Below are 22167 nucleotides of genomic sequence, written 5' to 3'. Positions count from 1 at the left end.
ACACAGCAATATTTGTAGCAGGCTAAATTGTTGAAACCCATATTATAACAGAATCTGAAGCAAAACTAATTTGCAGAGAGCTTATCCTATTCCCCTCACGTGTTGTTTATCTTGTAAGGCATTTAACATCAGCTTCTTATGTATTTGGGCATCCTACATGTAAACCACACAGTGGTCCTTAAAAATGGTTTACTAGATGAGTGAGCAAACTACATGAATTAAAATATAATATGCTTAGTGAATTTTTCTTTTGTGCCCTAGGCATGAAACAGCTCTGGCCACCAACAAGCCATCAAGCTAGGATGAACAAAGGACTGTGCATCTGCCCTGGCCCTGACTGATATAAGAGCAATACCACAAATGAGATGTCTCTTTGCCCATTGCCAGGGTAAAGTAAATTTACCAAATAATTTAAACACATTGGATGTTTACTGACTGTAAAATCTCAATAAAATAAAGCAACAAATGACCTTGGGTTTCTTACTGTAATTGAAATGAGAATAGTAGAGAGCTTGCACATATGCATCTAGTAAAAAACACAGGGCATGTGAGACATACAATCCCAAGTCTTAAGTTTACTTTTATTTTAATTAGAGAGAGAGAGAGAGAGAGAGGGAGGGAGGGAGGGAGGACTGAGCTGAGAGAGAGAAGGAATCCCATGCCCAGTTCCCTTGGTTCTCTCGAAATGCCTTTAACAGCCAGGACCAGAGCCAGGAACACAATCCACATTTCCCACCTGGATAGCAAAGACCCAGCCACTTGCACCATCACCAGCTGCCTTCCAGAGTGCACATTAACAGGTAACTGAAATTAGGAGCTGGGGCCAGGTAACACACCCAGGAGCTAAGATATGGAACGTGGCATGTTAACCACATGCCTGCTTGTACATTCTCCAGTTTATAGTAGTTATATGGTAACCAAAGGTGGGAGATCTAAAGATAAATGTGGGGAAACATTTGACAGCCCTGTTTTAGCACAGTGAATGTGTCTTTGAAGAGCAAAAATAATGCTGATGATGCTAGCTAGCACGGTGTCAACCTCAAACATGACTCAGAGCTCACATCATTACTGCCATTTCATGCACAAACCACAAAGGTATATAATTTCTCCAAAAGTAAATGCCAGTAATCTATGTTCAGAGGAACACAAGAAAGCAGATCCTGATTAAGAAGACTCCTCCTATATCCTAAAAGAGAACTCTGACAGAAAAATTGACAAAAGTGATGAACCACTAAAAAACAAGAAAAGCACAATGATGCTGAAGGGATAAAAAAAGGCAGGATGAAGATACTGGGAGGAAGGCTGACTCATGAGGCAATGGCTGTGCCTCCACCTGGTCAGCAGGTGTGGAAGAGGGTCCGCCTCACTGACCTCTACTCTACTCATCATACATTTCTCTAAGGCTGGTTCCTACAAACTTTTTAAATAAAGGAAGGGGGGAAAAACTGAAAAATAAAAATTCCTTAAAAAAAAAAAAGAGCTCCACATTGGAATCCTAAAAAAGTCTGATTCACTGTTAAAAAAGTGGTCTGGTTGCTTAATGCGAGGCAGCACAGGATGGTACTTCTGGTGAACCATGGAGACCTTCCCCAGTCTTTCAAATTAAGAAATCTGACTTGGGCCAGCGCCGCGGCTCACTTGGCTAACCCTCCACCTGCGGCGCCGGCATCTCAGGTTCTAGTCCCGGTTGGGGCGCCAGATCCTGTCCTGGCTGCTCCTCTTCCAATCCAGCTCTCTGCTGTGGCCCGGGAAGGCAGTGCAGGGCCCTGCACCCTCTTGGGAGACCAGGAGGAAGCACCTGGCTCCTGGCTTCGGATCGGCATAGCACCGGCCGTAGCAGCCATCTGGGGAGTGAACCAATGGAAAGGAAGACCTTTCTCTCTCTCTCTCTCTCATTGTCTAACTCTGCCTGTCAAAAAAAAAAAAAAAAAAATCTGACTTGTGAAATCTCTAAAAAGTAAATTTGTCTTTTAGTGCTGGACTGTCATTAACTAAGCTCACCCAGAATGATGCAGAAAACAAGAATGCATGGAGGGGTCTAAAAATGTGAGACCTCTGGGCCATGTGTTCTTAGCAAGCAGGAAATGTCAGACATCACATTATAATGGAAAGTGGCTTGGGAACATGAATGGAGTCAGAACAAAGTTAATTATGCAATTTGAAGTTCATAAGGCATCAGAATATGACACCCAGAAAGAAAATTTATGACAACAATTTGCCACAAGGTCTTAAAATCAAGTCCTTGGGTCACAGTGCACTCTCCCCTCAGTGTCCAGATGGATGCAGCCAGTTGGCCTACATGAGGTTCCTATTTTTCTGCATATACTGCTGACCAGCCCTTCCTGCTGAATAACACACTGACACAACATGTAACAAAATATGACCATGTTGGCTACAAGTTTAAGATCCTACAAGACAAACTAGAATGGGAATAAATTTGTAAAAAGTTTCTTTTATTAAGAACTGGAAAACCAGGAATTAATGGGAGTACTTCAAAAAGTCTGTGGAAGAAATGGAATGAAAAGATAAGAATTTTGGTACAAATTTTTTTGAAATCCATGCACTTTTTTTTTAATAATATACATTTCCCATGAACTTTCTGAAGGCCCTTGGTAAAGATCAGAAAGGAATACAAAGCACTCTGTAAAGATGACAAGGGTAAATAACCTGGTAAGTAAAAATGTTAATTATGAATTCCTTCATGATAAATAACACTGTCAAAAAAGAATGTCAAACGAGATTTCAAGATGGTGGAATATGGAGGGAGCTTACTGCTCTAGTCTAGGGGAAGACAATTTAAAAAAAAGAGGAGAGAGTGCAATCTAAGGGAAAAGTTAGGGATAAAACTACAAGTAAGAGGGACACTGTGGATCTCCACGGATGGTGTGGATGTGCAGCACCAACATGGGCACAACACAAGACTCCAGCGACCAAGAGCGCAGCACCAGCTTTACAGAGTGAGGGGAGACCAGACTGCAGCAGCCCAAGCCACTGGCAATCCAACTGTGGCAAGAACCTGGATTGAGTTCACTTTGGAGCCCTTTGGAGGAAGAGTTTACCTCTCCCCAACCACCCAGCACCAGCACCCTGTAACTAGCTGAGAGAGGGCAGGTGCCATTTTGGACATACATTAACAGCTGTACCAGCTTGTGTCCACACACAGCAACCACCCAAGAGGAGACACATGAATCTGGTTGAGAGAACTGACAGGGGGCTGGGCTCCTGTGACTTTGAGAATCTTGTGTGCCAGGACTGTTAAAACACTGTGGCTTCACGTGAGGGCACAGGATGTGGCTGGGTCTTTGGGCAGGGACTGTGGGCAGCTCCACATGCTCGGGGCACCCTGATTCCTTGGTGAGGGTCACTGCTATGGGTTCTGTGCTCACAGTGAAGACTGCAAGAATCTTTTGTGTGGTTCCTGTGGCAGCGTGGATGAATACTGCACCCACAGGGGATAGCTCCCGGGCATTGGTCACCCTGGAGGAGAGGAGGTGAGCATGAGACTACACCAACAGAGCTGATCAAACCTACCCTCTGATTAAAAAGAAAAAACAGCAGATTTACCATGCACAACTTGGGTGTCACCTTGGACACTCCTTACACCCTGCAGCACTGAACAGAGCTCCCTGGCCACACCCACTATATGAAAGAGCAGACATCCCACTAAGCCACAGAGGCATAATCCAAATAAAGCCATCACAGGGAAACAAAAAACAAAAAACCAACAAGTATCTCCACAAATGCCTAAAACTAAATGCAGCAATACAAGAAATACAAATAAGGAAGACAAAATGACACTCCAAAAGGAACATATAACACTTCAATACTAGAATGTAAAAATGATGAGACTGAAGAAGTGCCAGAAATGGAATTCAAAAAATTAATGACAGTATTACTTAGAAGCAATCAGAAGCAAATCCATGAATTAAAGAAATCCATACATGACATGGAGATTTTAAAGAAAAATCAAGATGAAATATTGGACATGAAGAATTCAACAGATCAAATAAAAGTGCAGTGGAAGGCCTTAACAACAGACTCAGTGAGGCAGAAGAATATTCAAGTTAGAATACAAATCTCTGGAAATTTTATAGTCAGACCAAAATAAAGAAGAAATTAGAAAACTAAAAAACAGTGTTGGAGACTGTTAATGCTACCAAATGACCCAGCATTCAGGTCTTACGAGTTCCTAAAGGCGTGAGAAGACAATGGATTAGAATGCCTTTTTAATGAAATGACTACAGAAATCTTGCCTAATTTGGAGAAACAATAGAGACCTCCAAGTACAGGAAGCACACCAGAAAAGATCTTCACCAGGATACATTGTAGTGAAACTCTCCACAGGAAAACATTTAAAAAAAAGATTCTAAGAAAGTGCAGGAGAGAAATTATTAGATTACTTTCAGAGGATCTCTAATTAGACTCACAGAAGACTTCTCATCAGAACTAGGAGAAAATGGTGAGATATATTCCAACTCTTAAGAGAAAAAAACTGTCAACCCAGAATACTGTAACCTGCAAAGCTTTCATTTATGAATGAAGGTGAAATAAGACCTTCCATAATGAACAGAAATTGAAAAAATTTGTCACCATTCATCCAGCCTTCCAAGAGATGCTTAACGATGTTCTACACACAGAAACACAGAAACATAGTCATCACTATGCTAGAAGGTGAAGGAAGAAAATCTCCCAGTAAAAGTACAAAGGAAATCCAAAGCAAACAATAGGAATATTAACGGAAAAATAGCAGGGCCAAGTCATTACTTATCAACAGTCACCTTCAATATAAATGGCCTCAACTCTCCAATTAAAAGGTATAGACTTCCTGAATGGATTAAAAAACAAGACCTATCAATTTGCTGCCAACAAGAAACACATCTCACCAATACAGACACATGCAGATCAAAAGTGAAAAGATGGAAAAACATTCCTTGCTAACAGACACCAAAAAAAGCTGGGATAGCCATCCTAATATCAGACAAAATAGACTTTAACACAAAACTGTAAAAAGAGAGAAAGGGAATTATGCAATGATTAAGGGATCAATTCATTAGGAAGATGTGACTATAATAAACGTACCTAATTACAGGACACCTGGCTATTTAAAAGAAATGTTAATGGATCTAAGGGATACATAGACTCCAATACAATAGTAATGGGGGACTTCAATATCCCACTTTCAGCAATGGACAAATCAACCAGACAGAAACAGTTAATCAAAATTATAGAACAAATGAACCTAACATACTATATCTACAGAACTTTTCTTTCTACAGTTGCAAAAAAACACGTTCTTCTCAACAATGCATGGAACTTTCTCTAGGATAGACCACATATTAGCCCATAAAGCAAGTCTCAGCAAATTCAAAAAAATCAAAATCACACAACACATCTTCTCAGACCATAATGAAATGTAGCTAAAATTAACAACTCAAGAATCTGTAGAACATATACAAATAGACAGGGACTGAACAACATGCTCCTGAATTAACTGTGGGTCAGAGAAAAAAATCAAAAGAGAAATAAAAAATTTTCTGGAAACAAATGAAGATGACAATACAACATATCAAAACTCATGACATGTAGCAAAAGTAGTGTTAAGAAAGTTTATAGCAATTGGTGCATATATCAACAATTTGGAAAGGCATCAAATTAAGGAGCTATCAATGCATCTCAAGGATCCAGGAAAACAATAGCAAATCAAACCCAAAATTAGCAGAAGAAAAGAAATAATTAAAAATAGGGAAGGGCCAGCGCTGCGGCTCACTTGGCTAATCCTCCACCTGCAGCGTAGGCACTCCAGGTTCTAGTCCCGGTTGCTCCTCTTCCAGTCCAGCTCTCTGCTATGGCCCAGAAAGCCAGTGGAGGATGGCCCAAGTGCTTGGGCCCTGCACCTGCATGGGAGACCAGGAGGAAGCACCTGGCTCCTGTCTTTGGATCGGCGCAGCGCGCCAGCTGTGGTGGCCATTTGGGGGGTGAACCAAAGAAAGACCTTTCTCTCTGTCTCTAACTCTGCCTGTCAAAAAAAAAAAAAAAAAATAGGGAAGGAATAAACAAACATGAAACCAAAAAAACAATACAAGAGTTCAGCGAAACAAAAAGCTGGTTTTTTTAATAAATAAATTTGATGCACCACTGGCCTAACAAAAACAATTAATTAATTAAAAAAAGCCCCTACCTTACACCTTACACAAAAATGCACTGAAAATAGATCAAAGACCGAAATCTACAAACCAATATTCTCAAATTAGAGAACATAGGGGAAACCTTGCAAGACACTGGCACAGGCAAAGACTTCTTGGAAAAGCCTCCAGAGGCACAGGCATTCAAAGCCAAAAATCAACAAATGGGATTACATCAAATTGAGAAGCTTCTGAACTGCAAAAGAAACACTCAGCAAAGAAATTATTTGCAAACTACTCAACTTTTAAAGGACTGATAACCAGAATACATAAAGAGCTCAAGAAACTCAACAACACCAAAACAACTCAGTTAAGAAATGGACAAATTACTCAAACAGGCATTTTTCAAAAGTGGAAATCCAAATGACCAACAGACATATTAAAAAATGCTCAGGATCACTAGACACCAGAGAAATGCAAATCAGAACCACAGTGAGGTTCCATGTCATCCCTGTTAGAACGGCTCTCATACAGAATTCAACAAACAACAAATGCTGGTGAGGATGTGTAGAAAATGGTACTCTAATCCACTTTTGGTGGGATTAGCATATGAGAGTTATCTGCAACCCCAAGTATACTGGTGCTTAATTCACAATGGCTAAGGTATGGAATCAACCCAAATGTTCGTCAACTGAAGACTGGATAAAGAAATTATGGGATATGTACACCTTGGAATACTACACAGCATTTACAAAAATGAAATCCTTTTGTTTGCAACAAAATGGATGAAACTGGAAAACATTACACTTAGTGAATATCATATGTTCTCTCTGATGTGTGGTAAGAATAGAGTACCTAAAAGGTAGTCTGCAGAAGTGAAACTGACACTTTGAGATGCAAAGACTTTGAACAGTCCTTGTCTCGACTGCTGAGACACAGTATTGTTTTCATACTGTTTGTTGAATTCTTTACTTAGTGTAAGGTATCTTATGTGTATAAAGTTAACTGAAAATAGATCTTAGTAAAATAAATACAAATGGGAATAGGAGAGGGAAAAGGAAGAAGGGAGGGAAGTAGGTAGGGTGGAAGAACCATTATGTTCCCAATTTTGTATTTATGAAATTCATGAAGTTTGTATACATTAAATAAAAGGTTAAAAGGTAAAATAAATAAAGTAAAATAATTTTTTCTGACTTAAGCAGACTGGATCTAGGTTTGTCTTACTTCTCCACATTTCCTCAAAGATCCACTTTAAATTTACTTGTTCTGCATCCCATTTGTCTGTCCTTCAATCTTGAGTTTATTACTAAGGAGCATCTTTTAACCTTAAATAAACAGGCCGACTGCTTTATTAAATAATGTAGGGTAAAGGATACATACCTGTCCTATTAAAAGCCCAGAGACAAAAGCCTTTCCTTGGAGACTGATGTTTGAAAGATACTGGCCAACAGTCTCTTCTACAATGTAGGTTCTTCCCATTATTGAGATTTAATGCAGCCTCCTAAATTATAAGAAAAACATATATAGCATTTTTAGGTAAATATACAATTGTGATATTTTCAACATGCGTAGTATAGCAAGTGAAGTGGAATCATCCTATGTTTATAGTGACTGCTTATTCAAAGGAATTTTTCCTTGCAAAGTTCAAATGTGGCTTCAGAATCCTTTTCCACAAAGTGCCACAGAAAATAGCTACCAGAGTTCATGAGATGTCAAACCTATCTCACGCTTAGGATAAGGGAGAGGACACTGAACTCAGAGTCAGCACACCTGATTTGTTATTTAGATGTGCACCTTTAGATCATGTTTGATCAACTGCTGAGCTGCCGTGTCATGAATTTCTGAATAGTTCATTCGAAGTAGAGAGAATCAATCCATTTACTCAATAAGCATATACTGAAGAATTATTATTTGCTGAAAACTGCACCAGATGGGATGACACGTTTTATCTCTGCCCTTGAGTACTTCAGAAGTGGTATATAGGCAAATAACAGTAATAGCAATGTTTATACATCTTGTCTTGTACAGGTACTTCATATATGTATAACATTTAACAGATGCACAGACTCCATGAAGTAGGTACTACCATGATCCTAATTTTATAGATTAAGAAACTGAAGTAAAAAATGTTGGTTAAGTAACTCTCCTGTATGACAAGGCTGGTAAGTGGACAAGGCGGGACTTACATTCAGGCAGTCTGCCTCTAAAATCCAAGGTCTTCAATATTGCTCTCACCTGAGAAATTGCACAGAGTCCCTCAATTAACTCATTACTAACAGTAGTTCTTATTCTGCACTATCCCTCAGTCTGCAGATGGAAGTCAGTATGTTCCTCTCACTGGCCAGTTTAGAAGTAAGAGCCGTGGCCGGCGCTGCGGCTCACTAGGCTAATCCTCCGCCTTGCGGCGCCGGCACACCGGGTTCTAGTCCCGGTCGGGGCGCCGGATTCTGTCCCGGTTGCCCCTCTTCCAGGCCAGCTCTCTGCTGTGGCCAGGGAGTGCAGTGGAGGATGGCCCAGGTCCTTGGGCCCTGCACCCCATGGGAGACCAGGAGAAGCACCTGGCTCCTGCCATCGGATCAGCGCGGTGCGCCGGCCGCGGCGGCCATTGGAGGGTGAACCAATGGCAAAGGAAGACCTTTCTCTCTGTCTCTCTCTCTCACTGTCCACTCTGCCTGTCAAAAAAAAAAAAAAAAAAAAGGTAAGCGTTACAGAGAGAGCCATCTTCTATCTGCAAGTTCACTCCCCAGATGGCTACAACAGTCAGGGCTGGGCCTGGCAAAAGCCAGGAGCCAGGAGCTTCTTCCAGGTCTCCCATATGGGTGCAGAGGCCCAAGCACTTGGGCCATCTTCTACTGCTCCTCCAGGAGCCGGATCAGAAGTGGAGCAGCCGGGACTCCAACCGGTGTCCATATGGGATGCGCGCGTCGCAGGCCCGCGGCCCAACGCTCTCTGTCCGCCCCATGGATGATGGGTTGGGGGCCTCAGTGCCGGGATCCGAGACGAGTTAGCCTCCTGGACTCCAGTATCCTAATCCAGGAATCAAAGGGCCCGGACCCTGGTGTCCGCCGCGGGCGGCTCTCAGCACAGCGCCCAGGTCGGATCCTGAAGCCCCTTACTCACCTACCTCAACCCCCACAGGCCGTCTTCTGAGCACCCGGGGGTGGGGGCGGGGTGGGGGCACACGTCTCCGGTGAGCGCTCACTCAGCCAGGCGGGGGCCGGACCCTGGTGTCCGCCGCGGGCGGCTCTCAGCACAGCGCCCAGGTCGGATCCTGAAGCCCCTTACTCACCTACCTCGACCCCCACAGGCCGTCTTCAGAGCACCCAGTGTGGGGGCGGGGTGGGGGGGTACACGTCTCTGGTGAGCGCTCACTCAGCCAGGCGGGGGCCCGGACCCTGGTGTCCGCCGCGGGCGGCTCTCAGCACAGCGCCCAGGTCGGATCCTGAAGCCCCTTACTCACCTACCTCGACCCGCACAGGCCGTCTTCTGAGCACCCAGTGTGGGGGCGGGGTGGGGGGGCACACGTCTCCGGTGAGCGAGCACTCAGCCAGGCGGGGGCCCGGACCGCGGCGACGCCGGGAGCACCTGAGGAACGCCCGGGCTCAAGAAAGACAACCCGACAAATTCTGCCAGAAGAGCAACCAGCCCGAAGCGGTTCCTACTCCCGCTGCCCGAGCCCCAGCGCGCCCGCCCGCCAGCCCGCCCCGGCCGTCGGGTCCGCGGTTGCCCGCAAGGCGCCTCCCTCGGCAGCGGACCCGAGCGAGCACCGGCGGGAGTCCGCCCGCTCCCTACGCCTCTCCGGACACCCTCAGGCTGACTGACCTCCCGCAGAACGTGCACGCGTGGCGCTCGAGCCCGACCGACTTGGCTCCGCCGCGGCCGTGCGCTCGCGTGCCGGGACCGGCTTCTAGCGGCCAGACTCCTTCCAGGTGCCAACTCCACGGCCCCTGAGTTCATCAGCAAGCGACTCACGCCTATCCCCGGGGGGTCTCGGTCAGGCGGCGCAGATTGATGACGCGCGCCTCCGCCGGAGCGACAGCGGTCGCCACCCCGCCCCCTTGCGGACGCCATTGAGAGCGTGGCGGTAGCCCGGCGCCGGCCCGCCGACTCGGCCCGGGACCGACCGATGCCCTCTAGTGGCTCAGTGTCTCGAAGCCGCCCTAGAGGACGACCCATGGCCAGCCGCGGCTGGGACGGTAAGGACTCCCCGCGTTGCGGGGAGGGAGGTGGGTTGACGAGTCCGAGTGTGGCGCCACCGCGCGGACAGTGGGCTCCGCAGCTGAGAGAAGAGCCCGGGGCGAGGAGGAAGGAAGAAGCGGAACGGGCGGTACGGGACGGCGTTTGCGGCAGGAAGGGAAAGAGCGAGACACCACTTCCCCGGGGGCTGCGAGGCCGGAAGCGGCCCGGATCCGGAAACCGGCGCGCTGCCGCAGTCGGGCCGCGGGCGCTGGGGGCGTTTCGGGCCGCGGCTCACGGGACTCGCCTTCCCAGGTTGCCGCCGCGGGACCCTCCGGCGGGCGGGCGCTCGAGAGCCGCCGAGCGAGACGGCGGAGGCGGCCCAGGCGCCCGGGCCGTGCGGGTCGTCGCCCTTCTCCTCGGACGCCGCCGCCGCCGCGGCCCCCGGCGCGGTCGACATGGCGGCCGTGCTGCAGCAAGTCCTGGAGCGCGCGGAGCTCAACAAGCTGCCCAAGGCCGTGCAGAGCAAACTGGAGAAGTTTCTCGCCGACCAGCAGTCGGAGATCGACGGCCTGAAGGGGCGGCACGAGAAGTTCAAGGTGGAGAGCGGTGAGTCCTCGGGCCCCGGGTTTGCGGACGGCGCGGCCGTTCGTGCCGGGAGGGGTGGTCGCGGGACCCCGGCCGGCCTCCGAGGAGTGGGGTTCGTGGACGGCGGCGCGGCGGGGCTCGGGTGCGCTCGCTGGGCGCCGCGGCGGTCCGCGGCGGTCCGCGGGGGCGGGCAGCGGCCGGGGCGCCGCCGCCGCGAGCGGAGACCGGGACGGGCAGTGCCTGCCGCCGCCGCGCGCTGCGAGGGGTCGGCTCCGGCTTTTGTGCTCGCTGCCCGGGAGCTCTGAGTGAGTGGCGCCCCCGGGGTCGGCTCGCGCCCACGGCTGGTCTCGCGACCCCGCGCGTTCCGGCCGCGGCTGCGTGCCCGGCGCGCCGCCGGCCCCTCGCCTTGGGACTCCGGCCATTTCACTTCCACCTCCGTGTGGTCACTTGATGTGTTTGGCGGGCGTTGCGTGGACTGTCTTACCGCAGGTTTTTCTAAGCAAAGCAGTTTCAGTCTGAACGGTTCTTCCCTGCACTGGGTTTTCTCTCCGGTCGGCTGCGTGCTGGGCACTCTGGACGCGCGGGGAGCCCGCCTCGGGGTCCTTCCTTCTTGGAGGCCTTCGTCTCTGTCGTGTGAGATAGGGTAGAGAAGTGCTCTGTCAGTTCTCAGTCCATATTTATTCAGTTTCTGCTAGCCTGCGCTTTAAAGTCAAGGCTGTTAGACGTATGTACTGGCTGCACGGACCGGTGTTTGAAGCCGTCTCTTCTTCTGCAGAACAACAGTACTTTGAGATAGAGAAGAGGCTGTCCCACAGTCAGGAGAGACTTGTGCATGAGACCCGAGAGTGCCAGAGCCTAAGGACGGAGCTGGAGAAGCTGAGTAAGTATTGGGTGGCATCTTTCTACGTGTTGTTAGAGCTTTGGCGTCTTCAGACTTGCTTTATTTGCTTTGGGAACGTTTACTTACTGTTTGTGAAAATGCTGCTTAGGCATCACTGGTTTTGTTTAGAGCAGCATTTTGATTTTTCACTTCAGCAGTAAGGACTTGGTATGCATGTATAGTCGGGAGACCTGGGGTCTAATTTTGACTTTGCTATTAAATAGAGCAGTTTCGCTGGGGCTGGCGTTGCATCGCATTGAGTTAGGCTGCCACTAGTGACGGCAGCATCCTGTGGCAGACACCAGGTCAGGTCCCAGCTGCTCTCCCTCCAATCCGGCTTCCTACTGATGTGCCTGAGAAAGCAGCGGAAGATGGCCCACACACTTGGGTCCCTGCCACGCATGTGGGAGACCTGCAGAGCGTTCTGGGCTTCCAGCTTTGACCTGGCCCAACTCTGGAGCCCCTGACATTTGGGTAGTGAATGGGTGGATGGGAGATCTCGTCTTACCCTCTCTGTCACTCTGCTTTTCAAATAAATAAATTTAAAATTTAAGGGCAGTTTTTCGATATGTAGATCATAGGTATGTGATTGGAGTTTATAAGGTAGCCTGACCCACAGGCCCATCTAATACAGCTTTGCATATCAAATAAGATGATATATTTTCTTCAGAGATTTATTTATTTGAAAGGCAGTGTTACAGAGAGGCAGAGGCAGTGAGAGAGATCTTCCATCTGCTGGTTCACTCCCCAAATGGCCTCAATGGCCAGGGCTGGGCCAGTTCAAAGCATGGAGCCAGGAGCTTCAGCCAATCTCACACGTGGGTAGAGGGCTCCAAGCACTTGGGCCATCTTCTGATGCTTTCCCAGGCACATTAGCAGGGAACTGGATCGGAAGTGGAGCAGCCAGGACTAGAACCAGTGCCCATATGAGATACCAGCAGTGTGGGCAGTGGCTTTACCCATTATGTCACAGTGCCAGCCCCCATAAGATGATATTTTTGAAAGCATTTTGGGAAAGTGTAAGTGTTATGCTATTGAAGAACATTCTGGAGACAGGGCAGCGTATTTTAAATGTTGCTGTATAATACAGTAGATGAGGAATGCATTCATGAAGTTCAGTGTTTTGGGTAGCTGTTGAGTAAAAACATCCATTGTAAGTTTTAAGCTAATGTGTGCATGTTTATAAAACTCCATTTATCTAGACAATCAACTGAAGGTACTGACTGAGAAAAACAAAGAGTTGGAAAGTGCTCAAGACCGCACTACTGCCATTCAGGTGAGTTATTTCTATGAATTTAAATTAATTGTAACTGTGGTACTTAAGATTTTATATTCAAATTGTCTTATCAATTAGTAGTAGGAAGATGCATGAAGTGTTCTATTAGAAGAAGCTACCAATGAAAACATGTCTATACAAGTTCCTTAATTAGGTCCTTTAAGTTTTATCAATAGATTGGACATTGCTTTTATTCAGTAGAAATTATCTATGAATAGTTACTATAGTCCAGGCATTGTTCCAAGTGTTTTGATATCGTTAATATTGAGTGCATCCACATTGGCCACCATTTCCTTAGAGCAGCAGTGAGGGTAACAGGTTGAATATAATCACCAGGATTGCTGACTAACTGATTTAGTGAGTGGTTATGACCAGTGATTTGTTAACCAGATAGAACGTTAGGTTCTACTATATTCATAGATACGGATATAGATATATGTTTTAATTTGTATTTGATTTAAGGTGTAGAGGTAGCAATTTCTTCAGATTTCTAAAATAAAGAGAAAAAATTTCTCCTTCCAGAATCTTGCAACATGAAAGCCCTATAATATACCTAGAAATAACTTTGCAAGAGAGGTAAATTGCTTACAGAAAGAAAACCTTTCAAGACACTCCTCAATTTTACTAAAAACATTAACAGTACGAGTATGCATTTATAGATGGAGGTGTATAGCATGCTCCTAGATGGAGACATTGTCAAGATTAGTATGTTTTTGATATCAAACGTTTGACTCCTCTCTCTTTTTTTTTTTTTTTTTTTTTTTTTTTTTTAAGATTTATAGATTTATTTGAATAGTTACAAAGAAAGAACTTGCATCTACTGGTTCACTCCCCAAGGTGGTCATGATGGCCAGAGCTGGGGCATTCTGAAGCCAGGAGCCAGATCCAAGTCTCCCACATGGGTGGCAGGGGCCCAAGCACTTGGGCCATCTTACATTGCTTTCCTAGACCATTAGTAGGGAGTCGGATCAGAAGTAGAGCAGCTGGACCACGAACTAGCATCCAAATGGAATGCCAGTATGGCAGGCAGCAGCCTCACCTGCTATACCACAGCACCAGACCGCACTCATTTGACTCCTAAACCAAGTGAGAGAGATTAGGACTTGGTAACATAGCTTTAAAGGTGTTGGGAAAATAACCAAAATAACTAGATAATTTTGAAAAAGAGTATCATTTTAAAAGTGCTTACTGTCCATGCATTAAAATATTTTAAAGTTGTGTTTGGTAAAACATGGATGTAAGAATCCGTGTAGAGAACAATAGAACAGATAGGCCAGAAGTAAAACCCAGAGTTTTAACCTCTTGTGTAAGATTACTGTCATAAATTCTTTGTAAATCTGATAACAGCTGTGAGTCGGCAGCACAGGAAAATAAGCATCCAAATACCCAAATAAAATTTTGGGGGGAAAAAGGCAAGAAAGAAACTGTGAAGCTACTAGAAAGTAATAAAACACATCTAAATCAGAAAAAGGAAAAAGTGACCTATATTTACAAATAATGTGAACCCGTTTAGTAAACTCCAGAGATTCCATAAAAAGACCATTAGAACGAGAAGATGAATTCCATACAGTTGCAGGGTACATAACGAAAAGCAGTAGCCTTTCTACTCACAAATGATGACATAGCTGAAAAGAAACCAGGAAATAATCCCTTTTATGATAAAACCCAAAAACAAATTTAGAAATAAATTTACTAAACAGGTGAAAGATTTGTTCACTGAAAATTATAAAACATTGATGGAAAAAGTTGAAGACAGTACTGTGTGCATGGGCCAGAGAAATTACTGTTAAAATGTAAAATGTCCATACAACCCAAAGCAGTGTATAGCTTCCACACAAAATTACAATGACAGTCTTTGTAGTAATAGAAAAACAAATCCCCAAATTCATGACGTAACTGCAGAAATCTCTGAAAATAAAGCACAACTGAAGGGGGATAAAATGGGAGCATCACATTTCCTGATGTAAACGATGACGAAGATAACAGCAATCAAAGCAGTGTGGTGTTGGCATGAAAACAGAAACATACCGATGGGAATGGACCAGAGAGCCCCGAAATCCAAATCTTTGCGATCAAGTAACTTTTGGCCAGGGACCATGAGGACTCTGAGAGGAGGAAAAGCTCTTTAACAAATAGTGTTAGGGAAACTAGATTTCTACATGCAAAAAAATGAAGGCAGACCCTTGTCATTTATCGGAGCACGAAACTTAGACCAAAGTGGGTAAGAGACCTGAATGTAAGTCCTGAAATCATAAAACTCCTTGAGGGAAATGTAGAGGAAAAGCTCATTGACATCAGCTGTAACTGGTTTTTTTGGATATTACACTAACAGTTAAGCTGCAAAAGTCAGTAAAAGAGACTACAGTCTAGTAAAAGAGCTGCCGCACAGCAGTCAAGAAGTCAGCAAAGTGAAAAGGCAGCCGTGGTCTTAGGAAAAAATAGTTGCAAGCCATGTATCTGAAAAGGAGTCAGCATCCAAAATTCATAAAGAATTCTTATATCTTAATGGCGGAAAAATGACCTGACTTGAAGATGGCAAAGAACTTGAATAGACACTCAGATAACCACTGTGAGATACTTTGTATACCCATTTAGGAAGGCTGTTATCAAAAAGACAGGAGTTCATAAGTGCTGGCAAAAATAGGGGAAAGGGGGAAACCAAATGACAGTGGGAATCTAGATTGGTACAGCCATGGTGGAGAAAGTGTGGAGGTTCTCAAACCAGCTAGGAACATATGACCCAGCAGTCCTAGAAGAGAGAAAGTTCACACCTTGTTGGTCTACCACATTCATTGAAGCATAACTTACAGTAAGTCAAGATATAAAATGTGTCAACAAATGGCTAAAGAAAATGTATATAAGTATTCAGTGGAATAGCAGTCAGACTCAAGGAAATCCTACCATATACTGCAGCATGAATGGTACTACTAGAAAACGTGAGGTAAGCCAGGCCCAGAAAGAAAACTGCTACATGATCTCACGTGAGAGTTATCTTTTAAAATATATTCAGAGAGAAAATAAAATGCTGGGGAGACACAGGTCAAAGCTTACAAAGTAGCAGATTTGTAGAATAAGTGGTAGGGATCTAATCTAATCTATAGCATGAAAATTATACTTAGTAAAATGAGGGTGTGTGTTTTGTTTTGTTTTGTTTTGGGCTGTTGTGAATGAGATTGATCTTGGAAGCTCTTTCTCAGCCATGGCATTGTCTATGTATACAAAGGCTATTGATTTTGTGTGTTGATTTTTTTGTTTGTTTGTTAGGTAGAGTTATAGACAGTGAGAGAGGGAGAGAGAGAAAGGTCTTCCTTCCGTTGGTTCACTCCCCAAATGGCCGCCATGGCCAGCACTGTGCCGATCCAAAGCCAGGAGAGCCATGAGCCAGGTGCTTCCTCCTGGTCTCCCGTGAGGGTGCAGGAGCCCAAACACTTGAGTCATCCTCCACTGCCCTCTCGTGCCACAGCAGAGAGCTAGACTGGAAAGGAGCAGCCAGGACTAGAACCCGGCGCCCATATGGGATGCTGGCGCCACAGGCAGAGGATTAACCAAGTGAGCCATGGCACCGGCCCCAGGGATTTTTATTAAATAGATAATATTTGCTAGTGTAAAAACAATTGTGAAATAAGTTAATTTCACTGTTGTGAGCATTCTCTGCATATGTATTATGTAAACCTCATACGCAATAAAATTTATCTTAAAAATAATTCTAAGCCTAAAAACAGTGCAAGACTTATAATGGGAAAGAATGGTAGACTCAGTCCAAGAAAAATTCAAAATTTTATACATAAAAATGGCGAAAAGGAAGTTACTATTAAATATTCAGTAAAAATATGTAGTGTTCATATGCTTGATATATAACTACTTAAAAAAAGAAAATCATCAAAGAAGTAAACAAAGGACATTTTAAGTCAGAGAGAAGTCTGTATAAATGGCCAATGGCAGCGTGAAACATTTTTGTACTTTGCTTGTAATCAGACAAATGTAGACTACATAAACTGGTAAAGTAATCATTGTTTACCTCCCCATGTTAGAATTGATTTTGTTCTCTCTTGCCGCACCCCAATGCATTCTGGGATGAATGGCTTTAGGTTGGTACTTAAAACTCAAAGACAAGCTCTGAAAGTCCATTGTCCTGTTGCAAAGCAAATTTGCTGAATACATTAAGAGTTTCAAGTAATTCCATCTCTAGGGATCTTTTTTAAGATGTAATTTGAACTAAGGTATAAATGCAGTGATTTTTATGAGGGAAAATTCTTAAAAGTACATCAAGTGTCCTATAACAACTTGTTTCAATAATAACATTTTCCCATAGTGTGACAGAAAACTTTTGTGAGCATATAGAAAGTATTTTAAAGATTCAAAATATGAATGGAAGTGTCCAGAGTGTGAGTAATCTTTAAACTTTTTGATACATAAAAGGAAATCAACCATGTTTAAACTATAACATTAACTGTTAAGTGACAGCTGCATGTTCATGTATTGATAGCACAACTTGATTTTCTCGTCTAAAGTTATTACTTTGTATGACAGAACCAACTTACAAGAACAAAGGAAGAATTAGAAGCTGAGAAAAGAGACTTGATTAGAACCAATGAAAGACTATCTCAAGAACTTGAATATTTATCAGGTATGAACAAGTGCTTTAGCCTTTAAGTCCGTTGTTTCCCTTCTGTTCTGATTGTGCCAGGAATATACCCCAGTCTGTTCCTCCTTTGATGTTTTTTTGTTTCCACTTACCGTAGAGTTCAGTGTGGTGTCTCAAAGGTTTAAAGAAGTAAAAGGGCACAAATGAAAAACATCTCAAAAAAGCAGTAATTTGGACCAAAGTTTATATACAAGGATTTTTACTATGGTTATAATAAATTGGAAGCAGTTTAAATACTCAATCGTAAAGGCTGAACTCCCATTCTTCAGTTTACACAGACATCCTTGCTGTCCATAACATTTAATATAAAAACCTAAAAATGGAGCCCATATTTAAAAACAGACTGAATGGAGTTTAGGAGATAGGAATGTAAACTGTGTAAGACCAGAGTAAACTCTAGTGTGTACTGTAGCTGATATTCTTAAGTGAATGTGATTCCCGAGGTGTTAATGCTATTCTTTGTTTGCTGCTATTTCATTTTTGAAGGTTTTTGGAAATTTTTATTAATGTAAAATAAAGGAGAATTTTCAAATGTTTGTATTAACATACAATAATGTTCAGCTAACTATACTTTTTCAGGGTCATTTTGCAGTACTGGCTGATAAAAATTAAAGGACTTATTTTCATAAAAATCTAGATGTTAAGGAATATTTGAAAAGACATGTATATTCTAAGTGAAGATTTTTATCTTAACAAGTGGTTATTTGTTAAAATTTAATAGCTCTTTGGCTATGTATCAGGCAAATTAAGGTTAAATGCGGAATGTTTAGCTTAAGATACTGTATTTAAAACAAAGTAACGCATATAATTCACATGTTTGGTTAGATACACAAATTTCAGTTATTTATACTCTGGTTTCTCTTTAGATTACATAAGTCTTTCACCTTTTATTTATCTATCATCTGTTGGTTAAAATTTGTAACTGAATGTAACAGGAACAGATTAAAATAAGGGACTTGAGAATGACTTCTTTGTATTTAAAAGATTTATATTTCTGGAGATGGGTTTTTCATGTTTGGTTCCTCTGAGTGTTGTCATTTCAAATTCTCTTTTGATCTTTCTAGAGGACATTAAACGTGTAAATGAAAAACTGAAAGAAAGCAATACTACAAAGGGTGAACTTCAGTTAAAATTGGATGAGCTTCAAGCTTCTGATGTTTCTGTTAAGGCAAGTAACAGATGATTCCTAATGAATAAAGTATAATTTTTGCTTAAAACTCACCTAAATTAAATTTTAAATATAGGCAAATTGCCTGTAAAGTAATTAAAAGTTGTGGTTTTGTTTTTAATCTTACGGAGTTGAGCATTAGGACAGTGTGGTTTTTTTTTTTTTTTTTTTTTTTTTTGACAGGCAGAGTGGACAGTGAGAGAGAGAGACAGAGAGAAAGGTCTTCCTTTGCCGTTGGTTCACCCTCCAATGGCCGCCGCGGCCGGCGCGTTGCGGCCAGCGCACCGCGCTGATCCGATGGCAGGAGCCAGGAGCCAGGTGCTTTTCCTGGTCTCCCATGGGGTGCAGGGCCCAAGCACCTGGGCCATCCTCCACTGCACTCCCTGGCCACAGCAGAGAGCTGGCCTGGAAGAGGGGCAACCGGGACAGAATCCGGCGCCCCGACCGGGACTAGAACCCGGTGTGCCGGCGCCGCTAGGTGGAGGATTAGCCTAGTGAGCCGCGGCGCCGGCCTAGGACAGTTTTAATTTAACTTTTTTTTTTTTTTTTTAATTCAAGTCTGTTGTAGTTCTTTATGATACATATTTCTGTTTTAAAATTAAAAATATGCTTCTGTCCCTTACCTACAATCTTAAAAAACATACTCATTTTTATTTGCAAGAAGCAAGCTTCCATCTCTCTGCTGCTTCATTTTCCAAATGCCACAGTAGCCAATGCTAGGCACTGCCAAAACCGTAAATGTAGTCCAGGTCTTCCACATGTATGGCAGGTACCAATTTCTTGAGCCATCACTACAGCCTCCCATGTCTGCATTAGTAGGAAGCTGGCAACAGAGACCAGAGTCAGACTCACACTCTGATGGGAAATACACACATCTTAACTGCTAGGCTAAATGCCCACCCCTCCAGACAATTTTTGAATAACTGTATGCTATCTTCATAACACTTTCTTGGATTTCTTTAGTATCGGGAAAAGCGCTTGGAGCAAGAAAAGGAATTGCTACATAATCAGAATACATGGCTAAATACAGAGTTGAAAACCAAAACTGATGAACTTCTGGCTCTTGGAAGAGAAAAAGGAAATGAGATTCTAGAGCTTAAGTGTAATCTTGAAAATAAAAAAGAGGAGGTAAATTTAATAAAATAGAGTCTGTCTTAATGTTGAATATAACTTGGGTTTGTTTTTTAGTTTTGTGTTCAGTGGTGTTTTTTAGATGTGTATTCAGTGGTGGTAAAATCAGTGGTTGAAATGGAAGATAGAACTGATTAAATTTGTTGTAAGGGAGCTACATTGCTTTATATAAAGAATTCTAAGGTCATCTTTTGATGACTCCTGACACAGTCTACTATAGTGTATCTATCCTAAGTTAGCATCTCTAAGAAATACTGAGTGTTTAAAAGCTAAATCTAAACACGATGTTCCATGAGCTATTTTCATTTTCTTAAATATGTAGATTTTTTGTAAATTACTTTTTGGGGTAGGAAGATTATTTTGTGTTTTCTTAACAGTGTAAACTTTGTATCAGATTAATGTCAGTCGATATGATAACCACTCCACCTCCACCCCCTTTTTGTTTCTAGGTTTCCAGGCTGGAAGAACAGATGAATGGCTTGAAAACATCAAATGAGCATCTCCAAAAGCATGTGGAAGATCTGTTGACCAAATCGAAAGAGGTACAGATGAGTGTTTTGTGATTTATTCATGTTACTGAAGTGTTAATGCACTTAGGACACTATTAGTTCACAAAATCATGCTGTGTTATAATCTAGCCCTAGAACTACATAGCTACCAGAAGTCTTCTATATGTTGTAGTTTGGCTAAAATCATATATATGTGTATGTGTGTGTGTATAATTAACTGCTAAACTTTAAGATAAAAATATCAGTAACATTTTATAGTAATTCATTTTCATCATGAAAACTGATTTTTATTTTAGTCATTCTCTTCACAAAAAATGAATTTTTTGAATCTTGACATTAGGTAACAATGCAAAATTCAGTTCAAACTAGACTACTAAATTGGGTTTCTTTCTGTTTTGTTTTTTGGTGGTGGTTTTTTCCAGGCCAAGGAACAACAGGCCAGCATGGAAGAGAAATTCCACAATGAATTAAATGCTCACATAAAACTCTCTAACCTATACAAGGTAAATATCTTACCACATATGTTGGAATCCTAATGTTACATTAATGGCTGTCAGCTAACTTTTTCACATTAATGTTTAGAGTGCTGCTGATGACTCAGAAGCAAAGAGCAATGAACTAACCCGTGCGGTAGATGAACTGCACAAACTTTTGAAAGAAGCGGGAGAAGGTGAGTGTTTTTTTTACAGGAAGACTGTTTTGGTTGTAAATAGAGGTTAATATCTTCTTGGGGCCGGTGCTGTGGTGCAGCAAGTTAAACCTCTGCCTGCAAAGACAGCATCTCATATGAGTGCCTGTTAGAGTCTTAGCTGCTGCACTTCCAGTCTCGTTCCCTGCTAATGGCCTAGGAAAGCAGCAGCAGATGACACAAAAGCTTGGGCCTCTGCCACCCACGTGGCAGACCTGGATCTGGCTCCTGACTCTTAGCTATGGCCTGGTCCAGCCCCAGTCATTGCAGTCATATGGGAAGTGAAAAAGTGGATGGAAGATCTCGCACTCCTTTTCTAACTCTACCATTCAAATAAATACACGAACCTTAAGGGGAAAAAATATAATTTTTGATTCCCTTTGGACAGATTGTTGGATTTAGAAGTTTAATTTTATGAGGGACAAAATTTGGAATAAAGATCCCTTGGATTAAGGAACTGAGAATTGTACTTTAATCAGACATCATATTTTAAGATATAAGTAACAGTTTTCCTACTTATTTCACCCAATAGCTATAATTTCCTGATTTCTAATGATAAAAATTCCATTTTTAATACATTTATTTTGCAGAGTACATGCAAATTTATAATTGTGTACTGTCAGCTCCATAAATAAGCCACCCTTTCTAAGTTGTCACTAGAATATTGTGAAGTCTTTTTCTGAAATCTTCCTCTGCTTTAGTGTAGTAGATTTACAGTTGTCCCATAATGCCCACAGGGAATTCATTGGTTCCAGGGACCCTGAAGGATATTGAAACTTGAGGATACTCAAATCCCTTATGTAAATTGGCATAGTGTTTACATATAAGTTATACACATTGTCCCATATACTGTAAATCATCTCTATAGATTAATTTAACACAGTGTAAATGCTATGTAAGTAGTTGTTGAACTGTTTGGTTTAGGAAATGATAACAAAGTCTGTGCATGTTCTGTACAAACCCAACTTTTTTGTCTGAATATTT

The 22167-nt window shown here is 43.0% G+C and overlaps 2 protein-coding genes and 1 non-coding gene across 11 annotated transcripts in view; 1 reads left to right on the top strand and 2 right to left on the bottom strand.

Moving 5' to 3' along the window:
* The window catches only part of ODR4 (odr-4 GPCR localization factor homolog), a 46243-nt gene extending 35945 nt beyond the window's left edge, over positions 1 to 10298 (bottom strand). For 2 of the 7 annotated variants that reach the window (XM_089311995.1, XM_089311998.1), the window contains exon 1: positions 9945 to 10298. In XM_089311995.1, the coding sequence (XP_089168121.1) occupies positions 9945 to 10298 (354 nt within the window). Of the gene's footprint in view, positions 1 to 7502; positions 7624 to 9411; positions 9496 to 9582; positions 9708 to 9944 lie in introns of those variants that run through there. The other 5 variants (XM_089311997.1, XM_089311996.1, XM_051821051.3 and 2 more) reach the window with 5 other exon arrangements.
* LOC127483629 (small nucleolar RNA SNORA48) lies at positions 249 to 392 on the bottom strand. The gene has a single exon (XR_007910067.1). It is a non-coding gene; the product is annotated as a small nucleolar RNA SNORA48 (small nucleolar RNA).
* The window catches only part of TPR (translocated promoter region, nuclear basket protein), a 63840-nt gene continuing 51858 nt past the window's right edge, over positions 10186 to 22167 (top strand). For all 3 annotated transcript variants that reach the window (XM_070056234.2, XM_070056231.2, XM_070056230.2), the window contains exons 1-10: positions 10186 to 10318; positions 10614 to 10907; positions 11662 to 11766; positions 12969 to 13042; positions 17573 to 17669; positions 18752 to 18855; positions 19819 to 19983; positions 20436 to 20528; positions 20918 to 20998; positions 21078 to 21165. In XM_070056234.2, the coding sequence (XP_069912335.2) occupies positions 10249 to 10318; positions 10614 to 10907; positions 11662 to 11766; positions 12969 to 13042; positions 17573 to 17669; positions 18752 to 18855; positions 19819 to 19983; positions 20436 to 20528; positions 20918 to 20998; positions 21078 to 21165 (1171 nt within the window). In that variant the 5' untranslated portion in view covers positions 10186 to 10248. The remainder of the gene's footprint in view (positions 10319 to 10613; positions 10908 to 11661; positions 11767 to 12968; positions 13043 to 17572; positions 17670 to 18751; positions 18856 to 19818; positions 19984 to 20435; positions 20529 to 20917; positions 20999 to 21077; positions 21166 to 22167) is intronic.

Source organism: Oryctolagus cuniculus, chromosome 13 (genome assembly GCF_051225735.1).
Source record: "Oryctolagus cuniculus isolate XC-2025 breed Fujian yellow rabbit chromosome 13, ASM5122573v1, whole genome shotgun sequence".
In the NCBI taxonomy this organism is placed as follows: domain Eukaryota; kingdom Metazoa; phylum Chordata; class Mammalia; order Lagomorpha; family Leporidae; genus Oryctolagus; species Oryctolagus cuniculus.
The sequence above is the reverse complement of the archived record's forward strand: the minus strand, read 5'-3'. Positions and strand labels throughout refer to the sequence as shown.